The 17,764-nt window shown below is 42.1% G+C and overlaps 1 protein-coding gene across 1 annotated transcript; it reads right to left on the reverse strand.

The window, feature by feature from the left end:
* Window positions 1–2,284: 2,284 nt before the first annotated feature.
* Window positions 2,285–16,795, reverse strand: crtac1b (cartilage acidic protein 1b). Its single transcript, XM_041050108.1, has 13 exons — window positions 16,611–16,795; window positions 15,117–15,313; window positions 14,593–14,729; window positions 11,687–11,843; window positions 9,424–9,558; window positions 9,169–9,311; window positions 6,223–6,359; window positions 4,773–4,855; window positions 4,385–4,485; window positions 4,107–4,275; window positions 2,813–2,958; window positions 2,527–2,569; window positions 2,285–2,439 (listed from the first exon to the last, which is right to left on the reverse strand). Exons 1-13 carry the CDS (start codon window positions 16,793–16,795, stop codon window positions 2,285–2,287), a joined length of 1,788 nt encoding a protein of 595 aa, XP_040906042.1.
* Between the last annotated feature and the right edge of the window lie 969 nt (window positions 16,796–17,764).

Here is a 17,764-nt window from a genome sequence, read left to right on the forward strand (position 1 = left end):
AAAGTAGAGAATTGATGCTGCACCGCATAATAATGTGGGAGCAAGAACCTATTGGTCAGCATCAGCTGTCAACATCTTGTGCAAGACAGCGTTTTCGCTTTTTGTTAATCTTTTCTGCCAAAATATTTATTAAATTCCTAAAAGTGTCAAAAAAGATGTGGCAGCCGGACAGAAATTACGTCTGTAGATTTAAAAAATGAAAGGTTCCATGCACTAATGCATTTTACTGGACTACTTGAGGGCTTCACCATGAACTCCATGTGAAACCAAATTACAATACAGGCAAGTAAACAGGCAAGATTTGTCGTAGCTTACTTCAGAAAATCACAGCTATCCATATTCACAACTTAAATGATAAGTCTGGTGATTTTTTAATTTTTCTTACTGTCAGCAAATCCCTAATCCCAAATTCCTAAATTAATGGATCAGACAAATACTTTGTTGTTCAAATATTATTAAAAGCACATCAAACTCAGTAGCACTGAGTGACTCATTAATTTTGATATTAATATTCACCATCCTGCTGCTGTAAATACTGTAGCACACAACATCTGCAGCTGAAAATCGTCCCCAACAAAAACTCTGTTTACTCCTGTTTGATTAGAATTTGCTGAAAAGTACGGTGCCCAGCTGTTTTATAAACTTATTTATTTGGAAATTGATTTAAAAGATTCAACTATATTTGTAAAGCATTCAGTAGGAACAGTAGTTTAGGAAGTAAATATCTTTGTATTATGAGACCAACTTACACATAATTGATTTTGGTCTATGATTGATTGATTTGTTGACAAATCATAAAAATATAGCACATCAACCGCTTTATCCTTTGAGTTTTATATCATGTGGCAAATGATAGATTCAAGTGCATCCTCCAGATACTGTACCTACAACTTTATTAAATTTGTAGATTTTAAATTCTAAGAACATGATGGTAGATTTTATTGCACTGCATTGACGTCTTCATCATCACGAGCAAGAAACATCACCACGTCCTTGTTCTCTGACTTAATTAGGAAGAAAAAGCAATAAATATTAAGACTGATATTAATACTAAACTAAAACTTATGAGCTGATGCTCATGTAATATTTACAGCTCAGAGTTGTTCTACATTATGTGGCAGGTGATTTGAAAATTGTTAAATAAATGATTATGGGTTCAAGTACACCTTTCAGTTACTGTATTTTAAACTCATCTTGTGCTCACAGACATACACTTTAATGTGTGTTTACCCTCTTCACTGTGCTGTTGTACTATTCATAGGTAACAAAGTGTAACCTACCATCGGAGACAGATGGCCTGACATATGTTCCTCGAGCCGGCTGCCTCTTTGGACGTAGTACACTCGCCCACACACACACACACACACACAGAACCTAAAGTGTGGAGACCTGGTGCTCCTCAGCATCCCAGTAAGCCCATAATAAGTATGAGAGTGACATTGTTAGGATTAACATAGCGGCATAGTGGAGATACAGATGGGGCCTCAGCGTGTCTCTAATGAACGCGGTCTGTGGAGCCAGTAGATCTGTCTTCTGTATGTGCAGAGGTTTATACGCTGCGGCTCCACTTATTGACTTGGCCTCAGTTCAGGTCCCACTAAGATAAGTGCCAGGTGATGACGTGAGGACTCTGCGGGCGTGACACAGTTAGTTCTGAACCCCGTAGCTCCCAGCGAGCATGCTCCCTGCGTGTTTCTTTACAGTCCAGAGGGGGCCGGGAGCCAAGAGGTGACACATAGCAGTGGTGAGAATAGGCCAAGACAGTGAATAACTGATGGAAAAAAGATAGAGATCCATCGAGGAGAAGGAGGAGTAGATGTTTCGGTGAAAAGTTTTCTCCAAAAGTTTCTGTACATCCCCGTTCAGCAGTGGAGAGAGTTAGGATGGGGAAAAAACAGTGATGGCTACAGTAGTCCAGTCTGAAGATGGGTAGAGAGGAGTGGCAGCACAGAGACGGAGAGCAACCAGAAAGAAAGGCCCGGCCACTTGCGTTCCCCAGAAGACCTCGTCCCCCCAAAGTAAGCCACCTGGGCTGCAGAGAAGGAGGAGAAACAGTAGGCAGGGAAAAATTAGCCAACATCTATATCTTTATGGGTAAAAGAGCGCTCATTCACATGAGGGAGTTAGTCATGCAAGACAGCGGGGTGCAAAGAGGGGACACAGTCAGTGGAATGTTAGCACCTTTAAGCCTTTTCTCAAAACCAGAGTAATTAAAGCAGCTTAAGGCATCTCATTCTCCGGCAATGCTTCCTTTGTTCTCCAGATCTCGGTAATCCAGCTAAGTCTACCACTCACCCACACAGGCTGACCCATCATCGTTGGGCTCAAAGCCCTGGTTGCATCTCCTCTTGGCGCGGCACTTGTAGCTGCCATAGGTGTTGGTGCAGACAGGGCGGTCATGGGGGCACACAGAGGGGAACTGGGTACACTCATCTTTATCTGAGGGAGGGGCAGGTGAGGGAAGGAAAGACGTTTGATTTTACAAGCATAGAGTGGTCAGTGGGTAAATAAATCTTTTCAACTTACCAGTGCAGCGGCCATTTTCATTCAGAGCAAAGCCATGACCACACTGCAAGAAACAGTCAGTCCAATCAACCAAAGGATGATTTTACATCAAACATTAAAATTATTTAAGACCATTATGTGTAGATTGTTTTACTGTACAGATGGGTGAAAAAAAAAAATTTTAATAATAAATGAGTGGAGAAACAATAAATACAGTACTTTTGAAATTCTGCATACAGTGGCGAAGCCGATTCTACAAAGCCTTTAGGTAACAAAGTTTAAGGACCATCATGTAACACTGCTGTACCTCTATTTCCACAGTAGGAGTGACTTCCTCCTCGTCTTTTGGATAGTGGATCTCTAGCACCGAGTTGATCTCTGAAGGTTCCAGGGGTCGGGCCACTGAGCGACCGTCCGGCCAGTACACCTCGATGCTGGTGGCCACGTCCTTACCTGGTCAGACATACGACACAGCCACAACACACCCAAACAAATGTTCATATGATCTTTCTCACGCGCACACACACACATAGTGAGAGACAGAGTGGCATCCTCCTCTCTCCATTAACTATTTTAATCAGGCATAGAGAAAGCCCCTCTCCAGAGGACCTCTGCAGCCTGTAATTAAAGTGGCATTTTTTAATGCAAACAGATCTTGAGTTACCTTGCCAGAAAGCGACCCACACAGCAGGTGTGCTGCCTGAGAGCCAAAGAATATTTCACCTCTGTTCCCACATGACACCCTCTCATTCAGTGGTGGGGACTGGATTTCACTTGTCGACCAGTAGTGACGCATTTTGCAAGTGTGGAGGTCTGTTCTGAAGCCACGATAGTGTGGAAAGTTTGCTCTTAGAGTGTGTTATGAGTAATCAGGCATTAAAACTGAGGGTCTCTGGATTTGATCTGTGCTTGCACAGTCCTGATACAGAACAGGCTCAGTGAGCAGGGCCAGGGAGCCGCGGTGGGTGGGCTACCAGGCCTGGATGGCCACCAGCAGACGGTCCTAGAGGGGCAGGAAGAGACAAACCGGGCTGGCTTCCAGCTGCAGCACCTGTCCCCCATCTCTTCCCTCTTTGTCCACCCACCTCTCTCCTGCAGACAACTCAATCTCCCATGGGTGCCTAATCAGGCTGGAGGTATTAAATCAATGCTTTCCACACAGAGCTTTCATTTTCCTTCTCACCGGTGTTCTCTGTAATGCTCATGCTGTCCATTTCTTTCTTATGTTACTATTCAGTCGACAGAAACTAAGTCACCGATAATAACAAGTCCTTTATCGTGAAAAAATGCCAAACATTCACTAGATTCAGATTTCATGATGTGGCAATGTGCTGCTTTTTTCAGTTTTATAATACTCCTTTGTGTTTTTGGATGTGGCTCAGATAAAACAAACAGTTGAAAGACGTCACCTTGATCTCTTAAAAACGCTGATGGACATGTTTCACTATTTTTCTGATATTTCATGGATAAAATGATTAACCTAAAAATGAAGTATTAATAGGTTGTTATTAATTAAATAATCATAGTTGCAGGCCTGGCAAGATGCATATGTGGATCAGTGCAACAGTTTTCTGTCCTTAAGAGATTAAATGCCATGTTACCAAGGCCAAAGTGGGCGACAGGCTCCATCTCGCACAGGTATCCTGAGCCACCATCGATGATCCGTGTGTGCGCGCCGGTCTTTTTGGTGTACATCACCACTTTAGCTCCTCTGGCAAACGCGCCAAACTTGGTCCGGGGAATTACACGCAGCCATGAGTTGGTGGTGCCCTGAGACACGGAGAGAGAGTGAGAAAAGGGTGTGTTTCTGTTCAGATGTCACACCTACTGAGGGTCGAACTGATTTTTTAGGTTTTAAAGATGTCTCGCAAACACTCACCTGGTTGACTTTGTAGATGGAGAGCGGCTGGGCAGCACTCTCACCATGAGACACCAGCAGCTCCAGACGCCCATCACCATCAAAATCTGTGGCCACAGCTCCTGGAGAGCCATCACAGTAATGATGCACTTCAGGAAACAGCCTACATAACATTTATTCTCCTCATGCAGGGAAACATGGGCATTGTATCTCAACAGACATAGAGCTAATTAGGTGGAACACATCTTTTTTTTTCGTTTGTTGCTTTTCTAAAGTTCATGCAGAAACTCAGATCCCCGGTGGAGCTCTGTTGCCATCTAATGGTGAGATGTTAGAATATCACACATGAACTGCTTGTCATTGCTGTGAGAGTGAGTTGTAGGACGTCTGTCTGTTCTGTCACACTCACCGGTGCCTCGTCCCTCGGGCTCTGATGCCTCCCCAACATTCAGCTCTTCTATCTGGGGGTCTCCGTGCTCTCTCCTGCTCACCCTATCACATTAACATCACAGCAGTTACCCAGCAAATCGCTGTAAAACACTGATACCACAGCCACTAGAATATATAATCACTGTTTTAGCTTTGAGGTGCATGTGCTTGACTTGAGTATTTTCATTTTATGTTACTTTACACATTTAACATATTAAAGGAGCCATTCATCTTTTACATATGACACTGTACTCCAAATAAATTTTACAGACAATACTTTCTATTTGAGCAGAATTTTGAAATATAGATTAGAATGGAGTGTCTGCATTGTGACACTACTTTACAATGAGATCTTTTTTTCCAACCTTGGCTTAGTGATACACAGTTTTCTCTCATTAACCCTCCCTTTCCTACTTTCAACTATGCCTTCTACTTATTGATTGTTTTTCATGATTGTTTTTGTGGTTTTGCCTGATTGTAATTGTCATCTTTCTGTAAAGCCCACTGATTAAAACTGGTTGGTTTTACATGCGCCTTGCAAACAAATTGACTGAACTTGAATGTCTGTAGAAAGACATTGTTTGGAAAAAATCATGCACATTTCCAGCTACCATGTAAGTGACAAAGCATTTCTATGTCCAGTTTCCTTAAGTTATAATTTCATTTCACAGTGCGCTAATGTGCTGATCCTGGCTGTTGAACTCCACAGCTCAGCTAAATATTGATTAGTTGTATTGAATTAATTAGCTCGGGCACAATAGTTTGAGCTTGTTTTTCTTTTTTTTTTTTCCCCAGTGCCAGAGAGCAGAGTTAAATTAGCTGATTCATCTTCATACTAGACAATGCAGAGCCCAGGGCTGTGGAGCAGTGACCCCTATCAGACCAGCACCGCGTCCAGAAGAACGAAAAATGTCCTCCAGTGGCCCGACGTGCTTGAATGTTCTGATCCAGGAAATCTCTGGAGCTTACACTGATTACTGATATTCAGTCTGAACTGGCTCACTAGCTCATGGCCACATTCATCATGATTTCTGCATCCTGTTCGGAAAAATATGCCAGATCAGATTTTTATTCAGACAGGATGAGTTTATTCTACTGTTAAGTCCTTACAATTGATATGTATCGTGTATTGCATTTTGAGAGCTGAGTTCATTAATATTATCTAGAGAGGAAGCCAAACCGTGAGCCAAAAAGAGACCTAAAACTGTCTTAATGAAAGATTCATTCATGTGTGGAGGAGGAGGCGGGATGCCAGACTAGATAAGTATCCTTGGCTGGGATTTTTAAATTCTTCTCGGCTTCCAAGCCCAGTATTAGAATATTAAATCAAGACGCAAGAGTAGTCCATTAAGCTCATCATCAAAGCGCTATTAAAACTTACTGCCATACTTGTACAACATGTGTGTATGTATGTGTAAGTGTGTGAGTACCTAAAGAGCCTGTTGGCGGAGGGGCCCCTGTAGGCGATGTTATTGAAGAAGACCTCCAGCTCATTGTCATTGTCAAAGTCTGCAACGAGAACGGTGCGAACCGGGGACGGCATGGCGAACTTCTGTGATGCTATGTCCTGGGAACAAAAAAGAGCGAACACATGGTACATCAGGTAAACAAACACACAGTAAGCACTTTTTCTAGAACCAGTTACCATCACAGTGTACATCCTATATGTGTTAAGTTGAACATATGGACAGGTGGTGTGAGGTGAGCCTGTGGGCACAAAGATGGTTCCACAACCACAACAACCGACATAAGGTCACAAGTTCAATCTTGACAACAGCCAACATGCCCATCAATAATCAGTGTCCAGTCCTTGAGTTAGACGCTGATCTGTTCACTCGCTCACTGTAACTCACCCCGGCCAAGAGTTTCGACTAAAGCCTTAAGATAAGAACAAAGGCCCTTTTTAAAATCCCCTGGCTTTAGAAAAGTAGACCGCAACTCTCCTGCCCAAAAAAGTCTCCCCAGCAGAGGAGTTTTTGCACGAGAAAGTAACGGATATCTCCTCGCTTCAGTGACACGGTGATAAGTCGATGAAGAGTTATGGAGCAGCCCTTCACTCCCTCCAGTATTTACTCCCTGTTTTAATTATAAGGCTCATAAAGCTGGAGGGGGGGTGGTGGTGGGGGGACTGCCCACCGTGACCTTCTGCTACTGAGGTGAAGGAGAGGGGATGGCCAGCTGAGGCCATGAGGGAGGGAGAGAGGAACAGGTCTACGTTTTCTATAATATTAGATGAATGGATAGATGTGCCATTGGGAAAAAGTAAAGGGACTCTTACCAAATATTTTATAGATATTATAATATAAAATTAGAAATATTTGTATTCTTAAGTGAGTGCTTGAAATGTTGTGTATTACTCATATTTTTGTTCTGGCAAAAAAAACTGACTAGTTGAATAATGATATAAATAATAGGCTTTATTTGATATAGGCTACAATGAAATAATTCATCTAACCACCAACTCCCAATAACTTTGTATTCATTTATTATAGGAGGGCTCCAGCTCTGGTTTCGGTACACAAGAACCAAGAAAATTTCTACCTTGGACTTCTTCCATCTCTTTAAATACATGTTAAATATATGAAGGTGTGTTTTTGCATGTGTGTGTGTGTGTCAAATCTATTGCAAAGAAAACCTCAGCAATAGATTCTAATTAAAGCACAAACAGGCCTAATCGGCACTTTCCACTACCCCAGACAAGCTGCTGTTTCAGCCCAATTTAATTAGCGGTTTACTGGAGTGATACAACAGCTTCATTATGCGTGCCAAAGGTCAATACAGGCTAGTGGGAGTGTCAGCTTATGTGGGGGAAAGGGGCCTTAAATGTGTTGTGGGCTTGTGATTTAACAATCTTGGTTTAAAAAAAACATTGGCTTGGTAATTCAATTTATCTTCTGTGTGTTTGTGTATTTGAGAGCATTGTGTGTGTGTGTGTGTGTGTGTCACACTGATGGAATTGTCTCTGGGCTAACCATCACACATTAACCCCTTATTTGACCTCTATAAAGATGTCTCCTATGACGTTTATCTCTTTGGTAAAAGATGCGGTCACAGGTGCTTACGCATAGATCACCAAGGACAAAACCTCCGCTGATTTACACGCTGTCTCCGTCTCTGACGCTCTTAACTGTACTACACAAACTCATGCACGCCCCTGGCTGTCGCGCAGGAGTTGTCTGCAGAGTCGTTGGTTGAGTAAATTACCACCCCTCTGTCTTTAAATCCCACTCAGTCCCAAAGTGAGCCTGTACTGACTTGTGCTAATTCTCTTGCCATCCATTAGCATTGATAACTCTTTGTGCTGCCTGTTCGTTAGACATTGATCTGGAGTAGAAGAGAGAACCACAACCTCGCTCTAACTTGATCTGACTGTATCTGATGATGTTCCAAAACCAAGAATCACACATTAATCCCTTATTTGACCCCAAAAAGATGTTTCCTGTGACGTTTGTCTCTCCAGTAAAAGATGTAAATGTCATGACTAGCCCCTAAGCGGGCTGTTTTCTGAGTCCTTTTTGTTATGTTATGATCTCTTTTGTGGACATTTGGACCTTTTCAGATTCAGTTTGTGAAGTTTTGTTTATAGTTCCTGTTTTATTTTGAAATCATTGCCCTTGTGTATCTTGTCTTGTTCTACTTCCTGTCTTTGTCTTTGTTTCCCGCCTTTGTGATTGTCTGCCCCGCCCTAATTGGTTTCACCTGTTGCCCATTGCCTTGTGTATTTAAGTCTCGTCGTTTCCCCGTGTTCTTGTCAGTTCGTTTTTGTCTCTTGTCCCTGGTCTTACATCTTGTCTCATGTCTTGTCTCTTGTCCAGTGATCTAGTCATTGTAATTCAAGTCAGATTGTGTATCTGTTACTTTGTTTCTTTTTTGGATTTGGTTTCTCAGGTTGTTCAGTCTTTTTCCTCTCTAAGAGTGATTTTGAGTTCACGTTTTGTATTTTTGTTTTTTTTGTGCCTTTTTCTCCTTTATGGGTGATCTTTGTTTGCTACTTTGTTAGAATAAAAACTATTGTTTTTGATTTCGTCATTGGGTCGTGCGTTTGGGTCCAAGTCCTTGCCCTCAAGCCGTGACGGTAAAAGGTGTTCAGAGGCGTCAAAGTGAGTATAGTTTGAACTACTTCTATCACTTTTTTATGTATACAACAGAAAGTGTGTACCCATAATTGCTTTCATCGTGTCTTGCTTTTCTCTCTGTCCACAGCCTTTCCAGGTTACCTTCCAGTGTGAACATTTGGAGCAGGTGTGTACCCTACACACTTCATTCAAAGCATAATCAAACGTTAAAGCCGATATTGCCATCACACTTTTGTGTAAATACTGGCATTTGTGTGCATGTAGAGTTGTTCAGTATTCAGGAGGCACATTTGAACTCACCTTGAACTTCTGTTTGCGGTTATTCAGCTGCATGTACAGGCGATGAGGTCCATTCCAGTTGCCATAGACGATGTCTGTCTTGCCGTCACGGTTGAAGTCTGCCAGAGCAACCCCTCTGCCATGCTGCATGGGGTCCTCCACACCTACAGTTATATGGTAATGCATTCTATTATACAATAAATCCTACCACATATTCACATGATATTTTTAGAATTAACTTGATCTACAAGGTTAAACCGCACACATTCCTCTCACCAGCCTGCTGCGCCACATCTGTGAAAGTTCCATTTCCATTGTTCCTGAACAGGAAGTTGGGTCCGTACTCGTTGTCGCAAAACACATCGGACAGCGTTTGACTGACAATGGGGCCCACCACGACACCTCGCCCTCCTGTGCAGACAGAGACAGAAAGCCATGATGACAGAAGGTTTTAAAAAAGAAAAAGGGTAAGCAAACAATTTTAAACATCAAATCTGAAACGGGGTGGGTGAAATAACCCAAGAGAACAGAAGAGAGAGATCAGCTCTATAACAAAAGAGAACAGCAAGACATCGTTATCTCTCCAGGAAATTTCCTCCAAAGAGGGCAGACACAGACACTGACTCTGATGGGTTTCACACACAGAAATACACAGATAAACACACCTAGGCACAAACAAATGTGAAGGCGCAACACATGCTGAGAATCTTTTGCATTAACCAAAAGCTAACAGTAATTTTCTCCTTATGAAAAGATCTTATACACTTAACATCACCCCAGGATTTTCCAATGACATTCTACAAAGTGAAGTGTCTCCCCAAAGCGTCTCATTTCAGACCAGCAGAGTCTAATTATGGAGCTGAAAGGGCTCTTGATTGTCCTTCCAGTATGCAGAGTCAGTTCTGTGAGTGAGGACTCACTCTTGATTTACTGGCTTGCCCCATCAGCCCAGACAAATATCCCTTGCCCCACCACGGCCATAAACCACTAATATCTCTCCGGAGATATGTAACCATTAGATATACAACTTCACTGACTGTTCCTCTTCTCTGATTAACAGCAGTTTGATGACAAAGCCGTCTACCGTACATCATTCACAGCGATTCTGAGCCAGCTCGCTCTGCCCCCCTGGTGGCTTAGATGACGTCCTGCATGTAAAAAGATGATGAGGATTGATTCTGTTACGCACAAATACAAAGTCGTGTCCCACTTCCAAAACTTACCTGATTGTCAAGGACTTTTCAGTGGTTACAATAAAGTATCATAGAGGCAGCATTTTGCTCACTCATGATGGCCTCAGTTACCAAAGAAACAAATCATGGTAAAATAGTTCATTTTGACATTCACTGTTCTCTTCCTCTGTACCAAAGCCGATATCCATCACTGGGTTGATCCAAGCCAATTTCAGTGCTGTTTTTCAAAGTACAAAAAAAAAAGGCTGTTTCAAGGTCATCCTTTCAGTTCCAAAATCACTCAAATGGGAGTTCAATTAGTTCAATTCAGTTCAAATAATTAGTGTCCTACAAGAGGATATTCTCTTTGCAGCAAGGCAGCTTACAATATAAAATCACCTTAAAACATTAAGAAAATAATTTTCATTAAAAGGCATAATACTCTGCACACATTAAAAAATACAGTAAAAGGTCAATATGATTAAAAAAAAATGCAGGGAAGACTAAAGACTAAGGACAAGAAAAAAATACCAAGCTGAGAAGTATGTCATATTTGAATGAAATGTGTTGCATGTGGAATAACTATATATATTTAAACATGTTACACCTAATCTCCTGCAGCCTGTATCTTTGACTACAAGACTAAGATTAATTTAGCTGTTTTAAGGATGATTTTACCTGATGTTTTGGTTTCATATAATTGATAGTATTGAGTGACATGAAATGTGAGGGGAGAAGATCCTCAACATGATTTCTGTTTTGCACATTCAAATTCCCATACTAAAAAAAAAATCAGTGAGTGACAGCATCACCTTCTGTTTAACCTCCACAAAAAATAGTCTGTGCAGTCCTTTCTGGCATGTAACGCGTGGATCAGACTGACTCTGACGGAGCTAATATAAAATACACAGCGCTGTAGCGGCATTCATGTGTTCAGAAGACTGGGGGAATCACACTAGGCAGTGATAGATGCCATCTCTGGGCTGTTGAGCGGGTCTGATGTATGTGTGTGTCGCCCTTCCCCTTCGCTTCCCTGTGACTTTGACTGGAGTAAACAGCTGACGGAGCCAAAAGAGCCCGCTAACACTTCTCTCTCCGGCCCTTTCTGTTTTCTCTCCACGCTTACACTCATCCTGCTCTCTTTCTTTCTCTCGCCTTTTTTCTTTTTTTCTGACCTGGCACCTCTCCAGCTCTCCTTTAGTCTCCTCCAGTCTAATGCCCTCTCTGTACTAAAGTCCTATATTTCAGACTGTATGGGTACAACAAGCACATGCTCCTCTGCAGATGTCTGTATAAATCAGACTGGAGGTAGTCCAGTAGTGCTGGATGATCTTACATCATACACACACACACTTCCTCACACCTACCTGTGAACTTGTTGACTCCGGCTTTCTCTGCCACGCTGGAGAGGGCAATGACGCCCTGTGAAAGGTCACTCGCTGCCTCATCCATTTCTATGAGACCATGAGGGCCCACGTTGCCACTGGCATAGTTAGCTATGTAGATAGCATAACGCCCTGTACCCTGAGAGGAGAAGAAAAAATTGTTTTTATTTATTTATACAGATGATTTCATAGTTTCAGTTGCCCTACAAGTGATAAATATGATGCCATGCTTTTCCCTTTAGGGTCAGGAAAAGCATGGCTGTTGCCAGAACATCAGCTCGTAAAATAAAGTCTGCAGTGCATTTCCTTTTTTCTAAGGTGCTCTTGCTTTCTTTCCAAGTTACTGTACTTGTTTTCTACAGCATGTTTATGATGGTGTCCTGAGCTGTGCAGCACACCTGCCCCCGCAGGTTTGATTGTATGGTCTACATAATGATTTACATTTAATTTATTAATATAGTTAACTTGCCTTTACTAGTATCTATCTGCTTGGAGGTGAATTAAATTTCATTTGTGGTCCTGACTATCAACAGCTTTCATTGAAACCAAAAACCATAGCCCCTGAAAACTGCTGACAGTGTGCTCAATGGATTATCCAGAGTAAAAAGAAAAAAGGACATGGTTTTTTGGAAAGACACATTGTTAATCATTTTTTAAAAGTTAATTTTCAGTGCTGTCAGCTCCACAGACATATTTTCATTCACCTCCTGTGTGTTGGGCTTGAGGCCAAAATATAGTATCTGAAAACCTGGTCACATAAAACCAAAACTGCTTACATGGCTTAATATCACTACAGGTAAGCGGGAACCTATGTTATTTGTAATTTAAGCGAATGGATCCCTTAAAGAACTGGCCTGATTTTGACCTGATAAAGAACCTGTGCAGGCGTTATTTCTTTCACTGAGACTATAGGTTTTAGCAAAGAGCAAAGACACTCAGTTAGGAGTAAATAGTGAATTTGTTGGGGACTATTTTCAGCTGCGGATTAATGGCAGCAGAAATTGTGTGTATTTCTTTCTTGGGATTTGTTAGCTGTATGGAAAATATAGAAATTCACCAGTTCTTTTCTATTTCTGATGATTATCTACATATTTTCACCTTTTCCCAATCAAACTTTATCTCCCCCCCTCACCCTGTTTCCTACCCTTTACCCCCTCTCTCTCTCTTTCTCTCTCTGCCTCTCTCCCTACCTCCTTCCTCTGCCTCCCTTTGGAGATTAATTTCACACTCCATTATCAGTCAGAGTCCCTGCAGACACAAACTCACAGACGGAACCACACTAATAGACTACACACTCGATTCCAATGAGCTTTCCCACCAGGCCGAACATATTTCAGTCAATACAAACACACATATGCACATATGCAAACGCACACACATACACTTCACCATTTGTGTTAACCTTACTATATTTTTACAAGACAAGAAAAGTAAATGAGTCTGGGTGATGTAAATGTCATCAAGCATCACATTATGGCCTGCTGAGGTGGGAGGAGTGGGGAGCACTCTCTCTCTCTCTCTCTCTCTCTCTCTCTCTCTCTCTCTCACACACACACATACACACACACACACTTAGAACTTGACAAAATGAGAATGAACTACAATGAAGGCCACTGGCAGTTACTTAACAAACTTAAAAGTCAATGATTTTTCAATAAGTCTTCACCCAAGGCTAATTTCTGTCACTGGAATTGGCATTGTGAATAGTGTGACATGCAGACTTGCAAAGTGCAGGTTGGTGCTGGGATATGTGACTGAATGCATGCCCTTTGTAGCTATCACTGCAAAGCCTGAATAAGCTATCACCTTTGCATTTTTTTTTGTTTGTTTTCGGAGGAAACGTACATTGCGCTTTTTATCAAATGTATTTCAATTATCCTGGCTTTTAAAATCCACTTATTTTCAGAAGCTCCATCCTGCCCACCAGTGCAAAGTGAACCAATCCATCAGTTCAATGCCAGGCCCATCAATATGTCACCTTCATCAGTTTGCATAAGAGTAATGATTGGACGTCACTTTCAAGGAGAGTGGGAGAGAGGAAATGCTTGGATGACTAATTATCCCTCTGTTTTCTGAATGATAACGCTTTATTTATGAGTAAACAAGACCACGAAGAACACATCAACTAGCTAGCCAACTATGCTACATGCTCTGGATTTGGCCTTTGTAACCTTCAGCTGTTGTTCAAAATCTGTTCAACAATAGGAAAATGTAATCTCTCTCCGTGTCTGTTGGCTGGAAGTAGCATGGAAGAACGCACATCAGGGTTTTGGCTTCCTCTAAAAGCATTATCCATTAAAAGCGGATATCTTTCCAATCGCTTTGTCAGCTGCATAACCTATCAGCGCTCAGTGAGATGGGACTGTGGTTAAAAAAAAATCTATTGTAATCTCTACTGTCCTCTTCACACTATTACCTTCTTTATCCTGCCCCCTGATTGGAAGTGAGAACTGTACGCGCGAGACAAAGAAAGAGTGTGAGCATGTCAGTCAGAGGGAGAAAAAAAAGAGTGAAAGAGGTGGAAAGAGGGAAGGAAACAACAAGAAAGGGACTGAGAGAGGGAGAGAAAATGTTACGGGCAGAAAGAAGTAGTGTGCAGTCATCACTCCTCCCCTCGTACGATGTTCTATAAAACAAACGAGCCCTGGCTTCTGTAATTACACTGGTGCGATGGACAGAAGAGAGAAAATGGCACACCATTCCCCCAAATGAACTGTCATAGCACATGCTGAGAAGGGCGGCGTAGGCAGGGCATGAGTTATCACTGGTAAACAAACAGAAGCACCCATGCATGTACGCAGAAGACACTCGGGGGAGTTTGTGTGTGTCTGTGGTGTGGATCTGCATATACCCTATTCTGTGCGTGTGTGTGTGTGTGTGTGTAGTACCTTTCTGTCCACACAGGCTACTGAGCGCCCAGCCATTCGGTTGGCTACGTCTCTGTGTTCGTTAATGTCATCGTTCAGCAGATCTTCAAAGCGTCCATTACGGAACTTAAACAGCTTGTCAGAATATGTTGCCCGACCTTGATGCGGAGAGACATTCAGGAAAGTTCAAGAGAGGCAAAGACTGTGCGGAGAGTAAAGAGGTATTATGCAATACAAGAACCGTGGGTGATTGGAAACATAAGAGCAGGTTGCTGTGGCTGAAAGTGAGAAATGTGATACAGGAGTTTTTATAAAAATGATAGAGGTGAGGTGTTGCAGTTTTGGCAGAGTGCGCTGTGTAGCTCTCGGATTGATTAATAGCACAAAGCTTATCTGTTATCTGATGAAGACTCAGATGAGATAAGCTTAATATCTGCATACTGATTCTCCTGCTTTGTCTCTGTACAACACTTATAAACCCTGTATGAGTGTGCACATAATGCATTTGTATTTTTTTTATAAAGGTGTCTCAACTTGCACTGTACCAGAGAAGGCGTTATTGGTGTTAAGGACATAAATCTCCTCCCGACCGTCCCCATCGATGTCACAAGCTGTCACTCCAATGGCGTTGCCTTGACGGTCTCTCAGGGCGTAGAAAGGGGAGCTACGGTTGTCAACAGCGATGTTGACAAGCCTCTTCCTCTGCTTGTCGTACTTTAGCACCAGGTTCGGGCCGTTGTAGCTGTCAACAGACACCAATGGCAAGCTGTTACGAGTTCATCACATAAGTCTGCAAGTATTTTAAAGTCTAAATCATGCAGTGCCATTTTTGTTCTGCAAGTCATGAGTAGTGACTAATGATGTTGCCCAGAAAAAATACTGAAAACAATTTTATGTTGCTTCATTTATAGATGAACTATAGAAAAACAGGCTCTGTTATGCCAAATTTTGTAAAAGTGGTTGTTTAAAGCTGCTGAAAACTTTCAAACCTTCAAAGTCTGTTTTCAGGCTTTGGGGGATACTACTGCATGTGTGCCTTTAGAAAAAGTCTGGCTCAAGTTTGAAAATGCAAAATCTGGGATGTGGAGTTAAAAGGAAGCGAGATTACAGGACATGTGGTTACAGACTAAAAGCTACATAAACTGCTACTCGCATAAATGTTGCCAAATCCCAACTGGATTGGATTTTAGTGAGTCAGAAACCAGTCAGGGGACCACAGACGAAAAAGCAAAAACATATCTCAAAATTTTGTGTTCATAGAGGACCACATAATTTACACTAAGAGAATTAAATGAGTAGTTTTTATAGTCAGTATAGGTCCATATATTTGGCATAGCTATAACCTAATATTGACAGTTGATTCTCAATTTTCTTTGGGATTCTTCAGGTCTTACCATTAACATAGCAATACAGTCAAAAGTGGTATCAACAGGAATATTAAAAAAAACATATCTCATGCTATACTTAAGTACTGAATGTCAACAACAGTAATATAGTAAAAACTAAAACACTCCATCCAAGGATTCTTCTAAGCCTCAGTGAAATCACATCCTCTGTGAGGTTTGTAAGGCCCCCTCCACCCCGTTCAGAATGCCTGCTGAATACGACGGCTTGGCTAAATGACATTTATTAACCAGGGTCATTTTGGTGCATCTATATTCTGTTAAGCACTGAGAAATTCATTGCTGCTTCGCTGGATAGAGGCAGGCTTGCCAAACTGTTCCCATCAATGGCGCTCTATCCAATCACATCCATTTTCATCAGTTGAGTGAGCCTCAGGGCACCCTTACCATCTCTCGTCTTTTAATCTTTTGCCTTTGTCTTCAACCTTTAGCTTGTAAAATGACAGTGCACTTTTATTTTATAGCTTATGATTTAGAATTAGATATCACTCAGCAGTTAATTAATTGCTCTAATTGTGCATAATGAAAAAAAAATGTGAGCACTTGTAACACGTTGAGAAGAGCAAGAGGGCATCAGGGATTTAGAGGCTAGAATAAATCTAGCTTTTTACACGTCCCCTTCTCCCCATGTCTCACCCAGCTACAAATATCTCCAGGTCCCCGTCCCCATCCACATCGGTGACGGCCACACCGTAGTTGAGCTGGGTAGGGTTGTTGTCGTAGTCGGGAGGAAGGACGCTCTTGGTTATAGCTGAGAACATGGGCTCTGATCGCTGAGCCAAAGAGAAGGCAGGCAGGAGCAAAACCAGCCACACCAGCATCCTCACCTGAAGTGAGAAACACACTGCTGTAACAACAGCACAAAGTGTTGTATGTCTGGATTGTAACTGGAAAAAAAACTTTTTCATCCTGCCACTTCCATTCAAGTATTCACACTAAAAAGCAGAACATTGCTGCTTTATCACTGTAGAAGAACACATGTCGTATACACTCTGCGACTGAACTACAGCCCACATTTGTCCTGGCAGTCCGCGTAAATGAAAATCAAATAAAAACCGTAAGTCATACACTTGCGAACTGCAACTCCTGCCGTTTGTTGCCAATTCTCCAAATCCATTGCGAGCCAAACATCAGTGGGTCGTTGGCAGAGCTCTCTGCTATACTCAGACATAAAGATGAAGATATACCACTGCAATCAGCAGCATTCTGCAGGGTTAGATCTGAACAACCGATCACATGCAGACAGGCTGAGGAATTACTGGACAGAAAATCCATACATGGAGCAGGGCATTAGCCAGAGGCCAAGTGAGCACAGAGGAAACCAATATGACCTGATATAACGGACGTGAGGTGCTCTTCCCTGAAGGAGGGTGACCAGCTCTAAATTGGGAAAGCTTTTTTTTGGATAAAAGGGCTGTGTGATGTGTAAGTGTCCTTTCAGTGGTCAGTAGATAGAAGGTGAACGTAGAGGAATTGATCCGATTGACTTGTGAAGTGCAGGCAGGTAGAGGTGGGGTTTCTGACGCTTATACTGAAAAGAGAGAAGAGACACATGGCTGAGGAGGAGAAAGGAAAGAGGAAGGTCACTTCTTACAGCCTAAAATAAAACACACATCATCAACAGCACTGCAAAACTTTACACACACAACGAACACACACAAACGAAATGGCGTTTACAAGCTGTCAACTTGATTTGCACTGTCTGTGGATTTATGAACGCAGCCTTCATCATAGTACTCATTCCGTCTGTAATGCCATTGAGCCGTTCCCATCTCTGCCTCCATACTTCT

The sequence above is a fragment of the Toxotes jaculatrix genome, chromosome 11 (assembly GCF_017976425.1).
Source record: "Toxotes jaculatrix isolate fToxJac2 chromosome 11, fToxJac2.pri, whole genome shotgun sequence".
Taxonomy (NCBI): Eukaryota; Metazoa; Chordata; class Actinopteri; family Toxotidae; genus Toxotes; species Toxotes jaculatrix.